The 19566-nt window shown below is 40.1% G+C and overlaps 1 protein-coding gene across 15 annotated transcripts in view; it reads left to right on the top strand.

Moving 5' to 3' along the window:
- Positions 1 to 19566, top strand: part of LOC133124929 (peripheral plasma membrane protein CASK) — a 166170-nt gene that overhangs the window by 116234 nt on the left and 30370 nt on the right. For 6 of the 15 annotated variants that reach the window (XM_061236518.1, XM_061236509.1, XM_061236511.1 and 3 more), the window contains exons 6-13: positions 313 to 415; positions 1139 to 1314; positions 1787 to 1909; positions 5885 to 5968; positions 6978 to 7077; positions 8686 to 8703; positions 10937 to 11058; positions 19163 to 19240. In XM_061236518.1, coding sequence (XP_061092502.1) covers positions 313 to 415; positions 1139 to 1314; positions 1787 to 1909; positions 5885 to 5968; positions 6978 to 7077; positions 8686 to 8703; positions 10937 to 11058; positions 19163 to 19240 — 804 coding nt within the window. Of the gene's footprint in view, positions 1 to 312; positions 416 to 1138; positions 1318 to 1786; positions 1910 to 5884; positions 5969 to 6977; positions 7078 to 8685; positions 8704 to 10936; positions 11059 to 19162; positions 19241 to 19566 lie in introns of all 15 variants that reach the window. The other 9 variants (XM_061236519.1, XM_061236516.1, XM_061236510.1 and 6 more) reach the window with 3 other exon arrangements.

Raw genomic sequence — 19566 nt, forward strand, 5'->3', positions numbered from 1 at the left:
CACATACTGTAGGTTAAAGTGTATTAATCATACCATTTCTACTTTGATAGTTAAGTATGATGTTTTTTTCATGGTAATGTGCTTGGTTGGCTAAAGGGCCATAATACAATACGGGTGTAGTGGATCTGCACTAAAACAAACCCTTCTCTTTCCCTCTTTGTCGCCTTCTCCATCTCCTGCTCTTTCTCTCCTTCCTACCCTCTCTCATTCTCTCTCCCGTTTCCTGTTTTCTCTCTTTCTCTCTGTAACTCTTTTCTCCTTCCTCCTCCTATCTTGTTTTATCTGTGACCATTACTCTGTTCATCTCTTCAGCCCCATTGTGTGCTGCTGGCCTCGAAGGAGAACTCCGCTCCAGTGAAGTTGGGAGGCTTTGGTGTGGCCATACAGCTTGGGGAGTCGGGATTGGTGGCAGGAGGTATGCAAAGCATCATGGGAATGTCCTTCTGTGTGGCCTTCACTTGAATCTTTACTTTTTGGTGATGAATAGACAGAATTAACAGTGCATTAACCAGCACTCTGTCTTGGAGAGGAAATTAGTTTCAGGATCTCTCATCAGCTGTCCAGATAATAAATGATCCTGACAGACTGTTATATCATTGTATTTGGAAATTTAGTACTTTTTTAAAGCTCTACGCATTGATATATATTTTATTTGAGGTCCTGTAAAAATGTATATTAAAACATATATTAAAGCATCAAAAGTATATGCTGTTAAAAGCATAATTGAACATAGTGCTGTTATCTAGGTTTTACACTATGTTGTAGGCATGTCAATAATAATAATAACTTGGCTATATGCATGAGTGGATCTTGTCATTCATGCATGGTTATCAGGGCTTCTTTTTTTATCAAAAAACAAGAATTGAAAATGTTTCGTGTGGTTTGTCTTTTGATTGCTCCTGTCCAAGTGCATGCATGAATCCATTATCTTCACAACATCAAAACCATATAGGCGTTTTCTGTGCGTGTGCCAATATATGCCAATATAGGCTTCAATACACCAGACATGCTCAGTAAAGCGTAGAACGGTATTTGAATCCAAAACAATTGCGTATTTGACCCAGGTCCTGGTGTGCTGTAGTTTGTGTACCTGTTCACAGAGTGTGGTACGTTTCACGAATCCCACCCTCTCCTTCAGGCCGGGTGGGGACCCCACACTTCATGGCCCCCGAGGTGGTGAAAAGGGAGCCGTACGGAAAGCCGGTGGACGTGTGGGGCTGCGGGGTTATCCTCTTCATCCTTCTCAGTGGCTGCCTGCCCTTCTACGGCACGAAGGAGCGCCTCTTCGAAGCTATCATTAAGGGGAAATACAAGGTAGTAGTTGATTTACATAACGCCCCTCTCTTCTCACTGGCAAATGATCGTCAGAACTCACGCAGAACCTGCACCTTACCCTGTCCATATTGCCGATAGCAAGCTGTCATATTATACATAATATACACATTATATTTTGTGCATTCCATCAGTAATATATTAATAGTTCTTTGGTGTGAGCTTAACTTTACTACTACCCTTTTGGCTACAGTTGGGGTAGCCCTATAGCTGCTAGTGTTTCTCCAGTAACATTTGACTGTTAGTGACCATGTTTGATGGTCCAATGTCCATCAATCGTGGTTGCAGCTATCCGTATCATGTTTATTGGCTGAGAGGCTATAGAGCAGTACGATCATTGAATGGACCACTCTATGGGGCAGGCTCGCCCATCCGCAGCCCAGCGTTGTGGTAGCCCTACACCTATCTCAGAGCGCGATGCGCGTCTCCGTTGTGTTCCCCCCCCCCCCTTCAGATGAACCCCCGGCAGTGGAACCACATCTCAGAGAGCGCCAAGGACTTGGTGCGTCGCATGCTAATGCTCGACCCCGCAGAGAGGATCACCGTGTACGAGGCACTCAACCACCCCTGGCTGAAGGTATGAGAAGGGGAGGTTAGGCTATAAGGCTGCACAGTATTATCAAATTGCTTATCTTTAGATTGACTTTATTGTCCACCTCAGTGGAAATTTGTCTTTGGCTTCTCTCCAAAGTACAAGAAAAAAGTACATGCAGTACACATACCACACCATTAAAACAAATTGAATATACAGTACAATATACAAAAGTTCTAATCGGCAGGTAGCAGCAAAGAAGTTCATGTATATAAGAGACAATATATACAAAGTACAGAGTGGGCATATGAGTGAGACCTCCTGTTCTTGTGTTTAGAAATGGAAATGTATCAAAAGTTCATAATTTGAAGGAATTTTATTTTGCTGTTTATGAATGTAAAAAAGCAAGTATACATCTTTATCTTGGCTGAATGAATACTTCACGTGCAAGAAAAAGTGGATTGCTAATTACAATTCTTAGAATGTGGAGGCCAAAGTTATATGTACATATACATATATAAGATATATATTTCTAAGATAACACACAAATGGCTAATGCCAAGGGTGGACAAATACAAAGATAAATACATACAGTAATGTAGAATTAATTAAATAATGTTAAGGGGATTGAGGAATGTATGTCTGGAGAACTGTGCCACACAAGGTTATGTGATTTGTCCTGATTAACCAGGCTAAAATTCATTTATCAGAATATAAATGTACTGTGCTTTAGTACTTCCTGATAAAGAACGCATAGAGAGACTAGAGAACAATTTTTTTTTTAATCGCATGTTTTTCGATTCCTGTTTTCATTGTTCTGTAACTTCCCGATTGAAAATGAAATATCTCTTCAAGCTGTAGAGAGAAAACGCAAAGAACATGAACAAATAATTTATAATAATTTATCATTTTTGTGGCAAGGACTTTTCCCAATAGCTTTTAATGCGGAATGGCACCTGAGGGCTCCAGACTAACTATTTGAACTGGCAATCACAAAATTTAGTGGCGCAACATTTTTCCCCTTCCAGAGACAAATCCGGCCTGTCTGCCATCATCATAGCACCCTCTGTACACATTCCAATGCTTTTAGTTAAGCTTATTCCTTTAACACATAAAATAGATTTTTTAAAATTTCCCATAAAGATTTCATAGCAAACATGAAACATATGGGTGACATCTACAGAAAATAAAAAGGTTCTTATATTTGATACACTATTAATTCAGCTGAATACAGTAATTTAAACTAATGAACTAAAAAACGGAAAGATGCTATTACGCATTTATTGAAAGTAGGGCGCACTAATAAAATAGAAAATAATATTGCATCATAACAAAGAAAAATAAACAATGTGGAAAGCTGCAGCAGTCAACTCCCCTGGCCCCCTTTCTCTCTCTCTCTCTTCAGTTACTATAAGCTAAGACTATTTATTTTTATTATTAGTTATTTTCTTGTTGTGGTTTTGTTTATTTTTGGCCTATTTATTTTTATTTAGCATTGCGTCTTTGACTTTGTGTGGATTATACCGCCAAGAAAACTGGTCATAGACTGGAGCCCTGACACCTATCTGGTCAGGTAGCATTATTTCTGAGGAAAAAATAAACACCCGGGGATAGTTAGGTTCTTTAGCTTTTGCTGGTCCACAGAAAGTGAAAAAGTGATGTGGGCAAGATGGTCAGTATTTCCTCCCCTCCCCCAAGAGTTAGAGACATTTATTTAATCAGGGAGACGCTCGTTTAAACATTTATACAATGGCGCCATGAAATACAACAATGTGACTAATATAAACCATGCATTTTGAATATCACAAAAATAGAATTATCATGTTGAAAATGTACAGAAAAAACTAATACGTTATTAAAAGCAAGTACAATTTTCCAAGTATAATCTCAAAATCATTTAAAAGAAGCTTGAAACCTACAGTGCTCATCAGTAAAGTCTGAGAGTAGCCTGATTCCATTTAAAAGAAGGTAAATGCAGTCTTCCCTAGTTCAATGTTCATATGCTGCCCAGTGAATCTAAACTGAAAAATGGAATGGACATAACACTGTAAAAACCCCCCAAATACACCAACAAGCGGAAGTATTTGAGAGGCGAAGGAAATGCGTGGAACAGGGTTAATTTAATTTTGTTCTTGTTTATCTGACTCCAAAAGAGAAGTGCTCCTCTGTTCTAACTGTTCAACAAAAGGAACTGCAAATGTCCGCCAATAGTGTGGCTCTATAAGATCGCTATCTAACTGTGTTGACATGGACGTGCCTGTGGCCTGTGTAGCCTACAATGATACACTTATGCATCTTGTGACGGCACTGGTTTATAGGCGAGTGACTACGGGGTGCAGGAATCCTAGGTTGTCTATGTCTGTTAGGACTCTAAACTGCTAAATGTGCAGTGGTGCGAGTCAAGAGGATGCACGTTCAAATTAATACAATTTATTAAACAATGTGCATTGCAGAAATAGAATGACAATGTGTTACAGCAATTACAAGGTGTAATTCGAATGGCTATATGCAAATTATTGCGCAGGAGGTCGTATTAGCGAGTCTCCTTGAACCATTTCACATTTCCCTCTATATACCCAGGGTTCACAGGAAAACAACTAATCATCAAATAAAGTCACATGAAAGTGGTAACAACAATGGTCCTGCTGACTTTATCTCTGTCTAACAAACCTGGTTAACCTTTGTAGCACAGCTGGATGCTGACTCGCAGGTGACTCGCAGGTAACTCGCATTACCTGTGGTTTATTTCTAAATGGTGTTTCAAGATCTTTATTCAGCAACCAGTGCACTACACCACCAATGATACCAAACTATTTCCCATGACATTTGCTATCTAAAGACACCAGACACTGTATGTGGAAAACCCATGGTTTATACAGAGCGACTGGGAGCACTGAGGTGGCAGAATTACGCAGAGGCAGCACAATTATGGGAGCAATAGTCCTGTATTGATGAGCACTGTCTTCATCAAACCTTGCTGACCCTGTGTCTGTTTCCTTTTGGGGGTCTGCAGAGTGGCACACTCATGTGAAATGCCCTACAACACTGTGTTGTAAATGAACATAAGGCAATGGAATTTTATTTCAGTGCATTCAAGCCAACTTTCTCAAACCGTCTCAAACAGTGGTAGCTCTAAAGCCATCACCAGTAATCAGAGTGAACTACGATAAACGGCATCAATCTCCATCTATCCAAATACCTACGTATATACAGAATTTTTAGGCTTTCTGAATTTTAGAACTTTTTTTGTATAGGTCTGTGTTGTTTCCCTTTATATCTACTAAAGAGCATATTATTTTTCCTGACTGAGTTAAGCCCTAATTTCAAATCTAATATAACATTTTGAATGGCATGGAAATCAGCATGTAAATTATTGAAAGCTTTATCAACTTTATCAAGGGTCTTGATGTGTAAATTGTGGTATCACCTGCAATGAGCAGAACTGTTCATTAAACTATTAATCAGTGAGCCATGGTCATTTATCTATAAAGCGAAGAGGAATTCACCTAATATACAGTAGAACCCTGAGAAAACCAAGAAAATTATACTGATGCCCATCTACCAATATTGCTTGTGTTCTGCCTTTAATATAGCACTCAAACCACTTGTACTGTAGGCACTGCAATCAAAACCAATTGAATTAAGTTTATCTAAAAGAAACTATTATGATAAATGGTTTCAACGGCTTTTGATAAACAGGCAATGTTCTCTTTTGGCAAGGCTCTCTTTGGGAAACTGTTGTTCCTTTTGACACGGCACCTGTGTGCATTAGTGTAAGGGTTTGCTAGCCAAGCTCGTAACCATGGTTATAGGTTTGAATCCCAGGTAGGGCAGTGAATTGTTCTATGGAGGGAAGTACTTAACCCAAATTACAATATAATAAAGCTGTGTATGGGCTAAAGGTATAAATGTAAAATATGTTAACTGTGAAGTGCCCTGTGGTATGATATCAATTAAAAGGACTTTTGAAGGTTAAGTCGATGTGTTACTGTGCTGACCTGCATGTGTTCTGCTCCTAAGGAGAGGGACCGCTATGCCTACAAGATCCACCTTCCGGAAACCGTGGAGCAACTGAGGAAGTTCAATGCCCGGAGGAAGCTGAAGGTGAATTGGACTGAGACTCTAACCATTACATTACATTACGTTACATTACCGGCATTTAGCAGACGCTCTTATCCAGAGCGACGTACTATAAAGTGCAAATAAAACCCAGGGATGAGTGCGTTGAGGACCCTAGAAGAAAGTACTGAGTCCTAGAGTGATCACTTCAATACAACTTGAAACTTTGAAGAGTACATCAACTTACCAACGAGCATACCACAGTTGGCAGCTAGAATACCCCGAATACTACAATAACTATACATACTGTAAGTGACTATGCATAACCCCCACCCTCCACCTTGGCTCATGCCACTGAGCCTCCCATTTTTAGCTCAGTCTATCACATCCAATCGCCCTCCACCTGCTCCCTCAGCCCGATGTAAAATTCACTTAATGTAGACAGGTGACCAACTTTGCAAATCCTGTGCAAAAGACGCACGCACACAGACAATTATTAATTTGAAAATCAATCAAGAGTTGTTAACACTCTGTCTCGGCATCAGGAAATATGCAATATTAGAAGTTTGTGTTTTGCAATTTAAGTCCTTCAAAGTAATCACTAATGAGCAAAAATTGAGCTCTCATTCTGTGTATTTTCCTGATTCACCTCATTCAATCTCTTCTGCAGAATTGAGTTCAGTCTTAAGGAATCGTAACAATTCCAATGTGTGCCTTATTTATTTATGCGTTTTCTACTTTAGAGAGATAGAGGTATGGATTATTACATGGTTAACTGCTGTAGACTCTAATCAGTTTCTTTGTAAAAGCCTTAATTGTGACTGATGTGTTATTCCCTCGAAAGTTTTTTTGAAAAGGTGTAGGAGGAGTGGCGTACAGAAAATTGATGTGGACTGAGAAGCCAAGTTGGGCCCTTGAGCAAGGCCTTTAACCCCACATTACTCCCTGGGGGGGGATTGTTCCCTGATTATTCTAATGAACTGTAAGTCACTTTGGATAGTGACTAAGGGAGCGGGCTGATAAACAAGACACCATGTCGTCATGATGTTTTCAGGGTGCCGTGCTAGCTGCCGTCTCCAGCCACAAGTTCAACTCCTTTTACGGTGACCCTCCAGAGGAGCTTCCAGATTTCTCTGAAGACCCCACCTCATCAGGTACTGTGGCTTCTGGCTCCTGGTATGAATCACTGTGTCCTGTGTGTGTGGGGTGGCATGGAAATGGTCAGAGGAAACTGTGCACATAGGTGTGTGCGTCCCTGGCTTTGCGGTTAATGGATTTGCAGTCTGCTGTAAGCTCTGCAGAGTTTAAATTAGTTTTTTTCTTCCGACAGATATGTGCTTGCCTTTGGTTTCTTTTCAGCAGTCAAACTGCGCATAAGCCTACAGAGTTACAGCACCCCGTTGTGTTTAGGCACCTTTAGATTGATGTGCCTTCCTGCTTTCTCTTTGTTTGTTCTCTTAAGATATTGCCTTTATTCTTTTTTTCTTGTTTTCCAAGAACCTGTACTTATTTTCTTCCATGAAACTTATTTATATGGAGAAAAGGGAAGTTTTGTTTTTTGTAAATAACTGATTAAACAGTAACTTTTCTATTTTTAATATATTTCAACTGAATTGCTCCACACACCCACACCAGTTCCTATATATGCCCTTTGAATATAGACATCCTTTCTGCATCAGGCGCAAGTTCCCACTTCCTGTTTTCCATTGGTTGACCCATGAGCACCTTAGTTTAGCTATAGGCTATGGAAATTCTCCAGCGAGAACTTCTGCTTACTGAAACCTGGAGCTGGATTTTTGCAGAAATGGTAAGGTCGCCATTGGCAAGTCATGCTGACTCCGTCTTTTGCCTCCGTCTCCATCAGACTGAGCTTCCGCTGCTTTGACCTAAATATGACATAACATATTTCACTGTTACAAAATTGTCCGGCTTTCAGGGGCTGAGTCATTTCCGCAAGGTGCCTCGTCCACTTTCGAATGTACATTATCTGAGTTGTAGCTTTGGAGTCTAGGCTGTTACACACAACCAAATCCAAGCTCATAACTGTTTTTCCAATAGTGCGGAGCTGATTATTACTATTGGTAAGAGGACACACCAGAGCGGCTGATAAACAGTCGTGTTATCTTCCAGACCACCTGCCGCACTTGCTTTTCGATTGGAAAGAAGTGCCGTGCAATGCAATTACTTCTCTTCTGGCTCAGTTTTTTTTTTTTTTTTTCTCAAAAAAATATATACTTCACAAATTTTTATTTTTTTATTGTCTCTGTTGTCACTATACCGTACAGGACATGTCTGACTTGTAACGCCTTTACCTAGTTTTAATTATGGGCTTGCAGTTGAATTAATTTATGCAAATTGAATTGAATATGTGCTGCTGTTCTTGAGAATTAGCCTTTCCATTTTTTGTTGCTGCAAACAAATGAATCTCTGACTGTGTAGCCATACATAATATCACTGCACAGCCCTACTGAAAATATATCAGAAAACATGTTTAGAGTAACTGCGTGTTGGAGGAGAGATGTGCAGCAGATTTCATTCTTTTATTCAACAATTTTACTCAATCTAGAAGTTGTTGAACATTCTGCTGCATGACTAATGGTTAAGAATGTGTTTGGTGTAATGCAATAGTTTGTATACTGAGTAGAAGGTTGTTGTCAGCATGTATTTTCTTCCACAGGTAGACTAGCTGTAGTTTGCTAACTCTCTCTGTTTTCAAAACTGAAAACTGTCTGTTGTTTGTCCTAATGCTGCCCCCCTGCTAGGACTGCTAGCTGCAGAAAGTAGGTATCCCCATGTTGCTACAGTGTGTTGTTATTTAACTGTGTGGATTTGGATCTGACTCCTCCCCAATTAATCTCCACCAATCGTTTAATACTGCCTTTACGATGTCATTATCCAGTCATGTCGTTCTATTCAGCATGGCACAATGCCTTATCTGGTTAGTGCTTTAGTTTTCCTGCATTGGAAATGTGCTTTTACATGGCCTATATAACATGTTTATTTTACCTCTGATGCAATAGAAAATTCGCCACTGTCCAAGATCTCTGAAATCTTTGAATCATACGTCATGTTTTTGACGGATTTAGCAAATGTCGTGGACAAGACACTAGTGCAGAGCAAAAGGTAATGTAAAAAAAATAATAATAATAAAATACTGTACATATCCTTTATGGGTTAGGTTAGGTTCAAACGTTAAGAGATGTCAGACCAATATCGCAACGTCCACTTTAGACATTGGTGACACCAACAGCTGAATGAAAAGCTATGAGCCAGACATACTTTCACATTTCTAGGAAATATAGGACATTATTCATCCTGCCTGACTGGCTAGGCTGTTTGTGTGAAGTGGACCCAGGGTGTTTTGCAGCTTACATTCAAAATGTAATCTAACGGGACTTTACATGCTAAACAAAACATCAATCTGCCAGTTTTGCGAAATGTTGCCTTGAAATATTTAGTGAGAAATATTCTTGCAGCGTAGTTCATTATTACAGGCTGTCTTACTTAATTTGTTTCGATTGCTTTTTATTACCCTATTTTTACTTCTCCAATTTGTTATGTCTAGTCTTATGTGTGGGCTGCTCCCATTGCTGCAGTGTCTCATGCATTGTAAACTGTAACCCAAATACACGAAACGTGGCTTAAATTCCAAATCCTGGGATGTCGTTTTCTAGTACTGGCGGGCTGCAATATCAGCAGCCTTTTCTGGTTCCTTTCAGCCAATTCTGCAGCAAATTGAGGCCATGGAAACAAGGGCTCTTTAGCCAATAGTTGATTTCAGTTGGGCAATTAAGTGCTGACTCACACCGTAGACAAACAGAACTTACGGTCCACAGCCTTGAGCTGTGATATGTGACCAGAAGAGCCGCAGAAATTCTGGCTGTTGAGGGAGGTTTTAGTGGCCCTGTTCTGTTTACATAGAACGATTGTGACAGTGGTCTCCAACCCTGGTCCTGGAGAGCTACAGGTGAGACCCAAGTAACCAGCAGCCTGTCGCACCAGTATAACATAAGTTTGGTGCACAAGTCAGGGTGTAAAGTTGCCACTAATTGTTATATTGTAACTCGTTAATTTAAAACAAATGTGTCTTTGTTCGATTCAAAGTTATGCTTCGTAGTTGACAAAACATTGTCGCATACAATGATGTTTCTATTTGCAGGTCATTCACTCACATTTAAAAAAACGAATACAAATATGAATACCAATAGATACTTTGTAGTGTAACTTAAACTTGGCCTGGAAAGCACATTGGCCCAAATAATTCCGCTAGCTGATGCAGTTCCAGTAATTTCTTTAGCGTGTTTTCTTCCTCATTAATGACCAGATACTGTTGTTGAATTTCATCATTATTTATCAAGAAGGCAGTATTAAAATGGCTAATTTAAGCTTATTTATCATTTTCACTCGCACCAGCATACCTTGCTTTTTTTTGCTTTTTTTGCTTTTTTAAAAAACTATGACATTTATAGTTGAGGAATGCTCATGTTTTTACTTTGGAAGAGAGACGGTACGCTGTTCACTCTGTCCAAATAAGTCTGTATGTATTACTGCACGTATCTGAAGTGATACTGTGTCTACATGTAACTTACTGTAACACATCACCCATGTCATCCTGTTTACTCTAGCTACTGTCATTCAACATTTTAGTTGTTTCCCTAATCCCCTAGTGTGTAAATTAATTTGAGCATGGATTAGTCCTGCATTTTATCATATTGGGATCCATATTTCTCTCCATTTCCAAAATAGTATCCAGTTTAGCCTGATGTTTTTCTATATATAGTGCAAGCAGTTTTCCAGTTCCAAGAAGCTCTTTGTTATTTTTGTTCTGTTAAGACGAAGGGGGTTTGACCTCAGCTCACTGGACTGGAGTATCTGATAGAGTGGTGGTCTGACGGGTGTCTGTCTGTCTGTCTGTGTGTGTGTGTGTGTGTGTGTGTGTGTGTGTGTGTGTGTGTGTGTGTGTGTGCCTGCCTGTGTCGGTATGTGTGTGTGTGCGTGTGTTTTCCGATGTAGGGGCTGTATCGCAGGTGTTGGACAGCCTGGAGGAGATCCATGCACTCACGGACTGCAGTGAGAAGGACCTGGATTTCCTGCACAGTGTCTTCCAGGACCAACATCTCCACACCCTTCTTGACGTGAGTGCCACACCACAACACACTAATACACGCTTGCACACACATATAGTACTTGAACACGCACACATACACTCAGACACACACCCACACACTTCCACTCTGTAGCATTTAATTTGACCCGTACGTCAACTTCTTTTTTTGCCCTGGAAACCTGGGGAATCAGTAAGGGTATGCAATGGGGAATGGGTGGACTGTCATGGTTAGGGGGCCAGATGTAGCCAGTCTGGTGTGGGAAGCCCCGCATCCTCGGCATTGATGTCGTCAGCTGCATGAATGTCACTTTACCGTTTCTTGTCTTCGGCTTTAAAGATTCTTTCTTTTGTCTCTGAGATTATTCAAGAAATATTGGCCTACTAAGGGACCACAAGACCAACCATTTAGCAGTGAATAGACTGTTATGAGAATGGAAAATGAAGATGTGCCAGTGCTTCACTACATAACATTGTGCAGTTCATAATCATTTGGACAGTGACAAAATCTTTGCTGGGCGTTGTTGAGCTCACCAGAGCATACTTGCTTCCAACAATATCAAACTGTTGATTTTGACAATGTTTTGGGTATATCTCTGATCTTCATGATGGCCTGCTTTGCTGGAATTCACACTTCTTTGGTCCTCATATGGACTTCAAATGCAAATGCAACACCTAGAATCAATCTCTTATTCTTCTGCATGAAGTAATAATGTGATATTTTGTCACCTAATATCGATGTAAATACCCTGAAATTCGTTTTTTACAATCACTTTGACATTTCAGAACCTTGGGGTAATTTTTCAGAACTGTAGATACAAAACTCAAAATGCACATTTAAAAAAATTCTAAACACTTTTTTCAATTGCTTGGATACAATATACATAAACCAAAAATCATTTGATCACTGAACTGAGCATTTAAAAATGAAATACACACATTACATTTGAAAATACATTCATTACAATGCATCCAACTACCAATGTATGCAACTACTCAAAATTAAAAGTAACTGTAACATTACTCTGAAAGCATAGTTTTATGGAAACATATTACTTGTAACAGCATTACATTTTGGATCATGAATGTTTTAGGATAAATAAATAAATTGACACCAGTTACTTTGGAACAGGATCAATTTTACCACATTATCATTGAATGTAATATTGCATCACCATCTTTTGTCACAGGGGTTTTCAATCTTTTTTGACACGCACATTTGAGCTGGTGGTCAAATGACTGATGATTGATTTTACAAAGTCTTAAGAGCAGGAGTAAGGATGTGTATCCACCTGCAACTACATAGTGACCTCATGGAGCAGTCAGATGATCCATGTTAGAATAGAGATCAAGCAGTGAGAGGAGGAGGAGGAGGAGGAGGAGGAGGAGGAAGAAGAGGAAGTGGAGGTGGTCAATGGAAAGGCAGACGACAAGTACTCCTTCAGAGAGGTGGCCTTATTTCTCGTCTTAGAGGCGGGGGGGTCGTCCTGTCTTTCACTACAGTTCAGGATTTTTCCCCACTACCTATAATTTTGTTGTGATGATTACAGTTTTTTTTGTTTTTTTTTGCTAAAAATTCACTTTTTCAAAACGCTTCATACAACTCTCTGCACCAACATGCAACTTGTCTGTTAATTCACAAAGTGGATCAAAACTACCAAACCACTGTGAACATGTCTCAAAGGAAAAACACCGGCACTATTAGTTTTTTTGTGTCAATCATAGGACAATGATCTAAAAAACACTAACAGCCAGTGGCATTACCGTTGATGCACTATTTTCTATTGAAAATCTGTGATTAGTGTTAGTGACTTTCAAATTGGACTGTTTTATTTTTTGGTGGTTTAGCCTGATTTCTTTGTAAAAGCAAAACAAAAAAGTATTTAAAAAAATGCTTGTTTGCAATTTTCTAAAAACTGAAACAAACCCACAGTATGTTATTATTGTTTTTATTTTTTTTCAATGATTCCACTGTCTTCTACTGTTTTCACTATTCCCTTTATTTAGAACCACAGACAGACCATATTCAAACATGTATCAAGTATTTTTTCATGCTATAGTAAAGTATTGTAAAAACAACTAAACAGTAAGTCTATAGGTATCTTTTGTGTGGGCGATCTAAACAAATGTTCCTATAGTATTTCATGCAAAATTAGGAATTTTAACCAATGAGTTTGGAAGTGCAATATTTCTTCAAACATGTGAATGCACAATACAAGTTTTGAACAGGCGAACGGGCTGTGTTACAAGTGCTTACCATTTTGAGTGTTGTGTCTAAGGTTTTGAAAATTGAGCACAAGCTTGGGAGATTAGGGTCAAAGTGATTATAAAAAAAAAAGGGGGGACCATCTGCACTTTATCATTGCTTCATTTAACCCTCCCATTATGTTCAGATTTTATTTTAAAAAGTAGTGCTCCAAAATGTCTCCCAAATGACTAGCCTTTTATCCATGAATATGAAAAATCTGTGAGAAACATCTTATTTTAGAGCCTAAGGTACAGTAAGTGAAAGTTTGCACCCTGTATTGGTAAGTGTCACCAGAATCATCCACAAAGAAATCTGAGGAAAAAATTTTAAATGGTTGTATATTTTCATACTTTTTTTTAATACAGTTACAGAGGGTCAAAATATACACACAACACATTTGTATGCATATTTGGTACAGGACTTCACATAGCATTATGTTTATTGCTATTTTACTATTTAATCCCACTAAATTAGAACATTAAAAAAATCATACAGTATCAATATAAAAAAGGGCTAACTGATTTTTAAGAGATGTCAAACAATGAATGGGAACAAATTGACCCCAAACATAATAGGAGGGTTAAGAAATTGTGTCACTGTCCAAATACTTACAGAACGCACTGTACATACATACAGTATATGCAATGTCTGAATGCAATTGTCATTTGTGTATTTGCCCAAAATGTTAGCATATCTTGACGTATGCATTTTATTCCAATATGTTGCATATATTCCATTTCATATGGGGGTGTATGACGAGAGGTGTTCTTTCTGTGGCCAGTGCCACTTCCTGTGGTAATGGCAGTGTGCCTATCTCACAGTACATCCTGCAGACTTTAATTCCCAGAATCTGCCAAATATGTTACCCAACTCCAATTCCCAGCATGCCTTGTGCACTGTCCAGACTTGTATGCATAGTCATATTGAACACTGGGACTGCCCTGCCTTGTGATAAGTTCTTATCAGGCTCTGCTGGGAAGCCTTTGACCAGGTAAAGGTTTAAATGACTATAAGAGCTCTTAATTGAGTATTTGGATGTATTTTGAAGGCTCTGTGCTGAGTGTACTGTGCCTTATGCTGTAATCGAGCCTTCGAGCAGGCTGTCCGACATGGCCTACATTGCTATTTTAGGGGGTTTATTTTCATTGCCACGTGTATCTTTTTTGCATGTGTGTGTTTCTCTCTGTGTCCCTGTGTTAGTATGTAATTGTGTGTTTGTTTATTCTGTGTGTCTGTTTAATACTGTGGATGTATGCAGGTGTGTGAGCCTGTGTATCTGTGTGTTTGTCTGTTTCTCTGTGTCTGTGGTCCAAAAGTATTGGAACGGCAAGGCTAATTCTTTTTTACAATACACTGAATACATTTGGGGTTGAGATAAAAACATGAACATGAGAAAAGAGTTCAGAATTGCAGGTTTTATTTCCTGGTATGTACACCTAGATGTGTTAAACTACTTAGAACATAGCACTTTTGGTATCAGACCACCCAATTTTTAGGTGAGAAAAAGTATTGGAACCCAGAGTTTTTAAGTAAATAAAAGTAAATAACACATAATATTTGGTAGCATATCCCTTGCTTGCAGTATCTGCATCAAGCCTGCGACCCATTGACATCACCAAACTGTTGCATTCTCCTTTTGTGATGCTTTTCCAGACTTTTACGGCAGGCTCTTTCAGTTGCTGTTTGTTTCCAGTGTTTTTTCCCTTCAATCTTCTCCTTAGAGGTCAAATGCATGCTCAATTGGGTTATGGTCTAGTGATTGACTTGGCTAAAACCTTCCATTTTTTCTCCGTAGTGCTTTGTTGTGTTGTCAGTATGTTTTGGGTCATTGTCTTGCTCCAAGATGAAGTTCCTCCCAGTTAGTTTGGACGCATTTCTCCGTAAGTTGGCAGACAGAAAGTTTTTGTAGGCTTCTGAATTCATCCTGCTGCTACCATCATTAGTTACATCATCAATAAAATTTGTGAGCCCACTCCAGAAGCAGCCATGCAAGCCCAAGCCACTTCCTCCACCGTGCTTCGCAGAAGAGCTGGTATGTTTTGGATCATGAGCAGATCCCTCTTTCCCCCTCACTTTGGCCTTTCCATCACTTTGGGAGGTTAATCTTGGTCTCATCAGTCCATAAAACTTTGTTCCAGAACTTTTTTGGCTCATTTCTGTACTTTGCAAATTGTAATCTCGCCTTCCGATTCTTACTACTGATGAGCAGTTGGCATCCTGTGATGTAGCCTCTATATTGCTCCTCTCTAAGTCTTCTTTGAGCAGTTGATTGAAATACCTTCAACGCTGCCCTGTGGAGATGTCACTGTGATGTCACTTTTGGGGTTTTTCTTCACAATGTCTATCATCAACTGCTGTAGTTTTCCTTTGTTGACCTGTTCAATGTCTGTTGCTCAGTACACCAGCGGTTTGTTGTTGCACAAGCTATCCCCAATGCTTGTGCAATGGCTCTGATCGATTTACCCTCTTTTCTAAGCTTCAAAATGGCTTGCTTTTCTCCCAAAGACAGCTCTCTGGTCTTCATGTTGGTTTAACTTCTCTAACACAAATGCAGTTTTCACAGGCAAATTCCAAGGCTAAAACCAAGAGTAGACATTCAGTGCTATTCATTGTTCAAGCAATCAATCTAACAGGACAGATCTGGGCAAGAAGAAACACCTGTCAGTCACATGTTCCAATACTTTTGCTCACCTAAATATTGGGTGGTCTGATACAAAAGGTGATATGTTCTTGAACTTGTTGTTGTTTAACAAATCTAGATAATAAATAACAGGAAAGAAAAGCTGAAATTCGGAACTATCATCTCATGTACATCTTTTGACCTCAAACTGAATAGTCTTAAAATGACACTGTATGTGTATATGTTTCCATGTGTGTGAGCCTGTGTGTGTGTTTCCATATATATATATATATGTGTGTGTGTGTGTGTGTGTGTGTGTGTGTGTGTGTGTGTGTGTTTTGAAGTATATGTGCGTGTGGGTGTGTGAGAAGAGCTGCAGCTGTGGCCTTGTGGCTTTGGCTGGCTGGTCTCTAGGGGCAGGAGCTGCCCTGGGAGCAGGAAGAGGGGGAAATAGAGGAAGGCAGTGCAGTGGCGAGGACCAGAGACCGAAAAAGGGAAGAGAGGAGGAAGTGGAGGCGGGGAGTTCGCTTGATTGACAGGAGCTAAAAGGCAGCTGAGAATGGGGCCCCCTACAGTCTCCTGCCAGTGTTTTTTTGTGGAAGGTCATCCTTTGGAGACCGTGAACGCAGATGTGTCCTCATTCAGAGGCAAGCTGAGGCACAGAAGAGGGGGAGGGGGAACAAAGTCAGCTTTTGTGTGTGCCCAGTCCTTTCACCACGGCGACCCTGCTAGCACTGCTTTCTTGGCCACACGACGTAGACGCAGGACATCACACAGACTATCTCACACCCAGGACCCCCCATCACTCTCAAGCTCCTGTAGGTAGTGTCGCCCAGACTGAGCACCAGTGCGTTACATGTTAGTGCTTGCGGAGTGTGTCCATTGGCTCACTAGTTCTGGGACCAGGCTGGTGAGTCTCCCACACCTTTTTTTAATTACCGGAATGGTGTTGAATTTACCGAATGAGAATTACTGAAGAGTTGAATTTAAGTGATAAGAGCCACTGTCCATTGCTACTATGGCAAATACATTGGTTGACTGTTTCTTGTGATAAAAGTCAAGAAATTCTCTGCGTGAGCATCAAGGCTTTGGGGATTCTTGTATATTTATGGTGTTACCTAGGGTGTTTTTAAAAACAAATCTTGTATCAGCTATAGAAACGCATTATTTTTTTCCTCATTGTTTTTTCTGGTTATAAATTACGAAGGCAGTAGAAGGATTATCTCTGCAAGCCCTACCGCAGATGGCTCCCGGGTCTCCACGTCCAGAGCCGCTACGAGAGTTGACAGCGGTGCTTATCACGAAGACACTGCTGTAATTGGAGAGAGCCGGCTCTTTGTCATCCAGAATAGATGACGACACTCTCCTAACTATGCCCGGGGTAGCTGAGAGGAAATCCCCCCCCTCCCCCCCCACTCGTTAACACACTACTGTGTGCAGAAACGGTGTGTTTATTTCCAACCGGAGAGCCTGTAGCCTCCCCCGCACTGTGGTAATATCGGTGGGTTTGTGTGTGGAGTGCGGGGACAACACCAAACAAATGTCCTCTCGGCTCAGCGGGTGTCTCTTTTGTTTAGCCGTCGTCTTCGTAAGCACTGCAGATTTTCATTTTCTTTCCCATCCCGCTGCCATCGGAGAGATTGTAAAGTCTCTCTTTTTTTTCTTCCATAAAACCTTTGACCCTGCGCTAACCCTTGAAACTTAATCTGAAGATAGGCCTCCTAAAAATTATTAAAGAAGCAGTGTGTTTTATGGATTATTTTATATTTTTTAATTGGGGTCCACTCCCCTGATCCTGGAGAGTCGCAGGGTCTCCTCATTTTTATTTTCACCTTTGAATCAACAACTGGTTCAGACCGAAGTAACCAGGCGAGTTGGGTTAACTGTGCAATTGGCTGCGTTAAGTTATTAAAGCTTTTGATTTGAGTTAAAATGAAGCACGTTTTAACAACCAGAATTCCAATGTGCCTTTTCAGGACCAGATTTGCAGACTATCTAGTCTGGCCTGAGCAGATTCCCTGTATCCATTTGCTTGAATTAAAGTACAGTTGAATCCCTGTGGACAGAAGCCATTGATCTGAGATGGGTCTTTATCTTGACACACATGTCTTGTATTTGCACATTGCTGCAATGCAAGAAAATAGTCAGTACTCTTGTAAGTCCGACACTTACGAATCTTAGTTTCCAGGTCCTAAGGTTATATTTGTGTCATACGTATATGATATAACTGCCATATTGGTTAATTTATCTTCCAACAATATTGTCTTCACTTGAGGTCCAGCTGAGCATTTCCTTGATGAAGTGTAATCTGCAAACCTGCTTCCTTTTTGGCAGTAGGATGTCAATAGGGGGTTTGATGGATTATGTTTCTGTAATGCCTTTCATCTCAAGCATTATGCATTAAAGGGGAAGAGAAGCTCACCTTACCTCAGGTGTGCACAACTCCAGTCCTCGAGGGCTGGTCTGCGTACTGGTTTTTATTTCAACCAATTGCCGACAGCTCTATAAATTACCCTGTTTCAAACCTGTACTTGAGCACAGTAAAATCTTTAGGACACACTTGCAGTCAGTCAAGTCAGATAAGATATGACTGAGTCAATTAAATAATTAAGACCAGAAATGGGCACAAAATCCTGAAATGTATCCTTGTTGTTCACCCGTCTTCGCTGCATGAGCATGTTCGCAGAACATGAGACATCTTGACCTCAAATTAGTGTAGATCATGAGTTTGCATGTTGCTGTACTTCAATACTTTTGTTGATCTGAATATGATGAAAGTATAAATCTGGTGACATGTGAAAGTGTCATGGCCTTGGTTTGAACCTCCAAACCTCCAAATAATGTACATCTCTGCATAATTATAAGAGAGCGATACCAACCATTAGGGCTATAAAACTCTAACCTCACAACTATTTGATTTTATTAAGATTCTTTAGGAAAGGATTCAATGCCTCATGAAATTTCTAATTTGATCAGATTATTTTGATATGATTCAATACACTTCATTACAGAATTATTTAGCGAAATACACTAAATACACAAATTTGTCTGGAGAAATTGATATACTCAATATTAGTCTAATATAGACAATTAAATCAATACGCTGAGCTTTAATTCTCAGCTTGTTTTAAGAAGTTCCCTTTTGAAGTTTATTTTTTAAATTGTTTTACTTTAATCAATTATAATAAATTCTCACAAACCAAATGGGTGCAGTTGAATCGCCACTTTAAGATCTAAGCATCCTTTGTGTCCCTGATTGCCTTGCAGTTATATGACAAGATCAACACAAAGTCCTCCCCTCAGATCAGGAACCCACCAAGTGACGCCGTCCAAAGAGCCAAAGAGGTGAGTGAGTGCCACCTGTCTGATACCCCCCAGGAACCCTCCTTCCAATGGGGACCCTCACCCAGATGTGCTCAGTACTGACCCTCACCCAGATGGGCTCAGTACTGACCCTCACCCAGATGGGCTCTGTACTGACCCTCACCCAGATGGGCTCTGTACTGACCCTCACCCAGATGTGCTCAGTACTGACCCTCACCCAGATGGTCTCAGTACTGACCATCACCCAAATGGGCTAAGTACTGACCCTCACCCAGATGTGCTCAGTACTGACCATCAACCAAATGTGCCTAGTACTGACCCTCATCCAGATGTGCTCAGTACTGACC

Source organism: Conger conger, chromosome 3, assembly GCF_963514075.1.
Source record: "Conger conger chromosome 3, fConCon1.1, whole genome shotgun sequence".
NCBI lineage: Eukaryota > Metazoa > Chordata > Actinopteri > Anguilliformes > Congridae > Conger > Conger conger.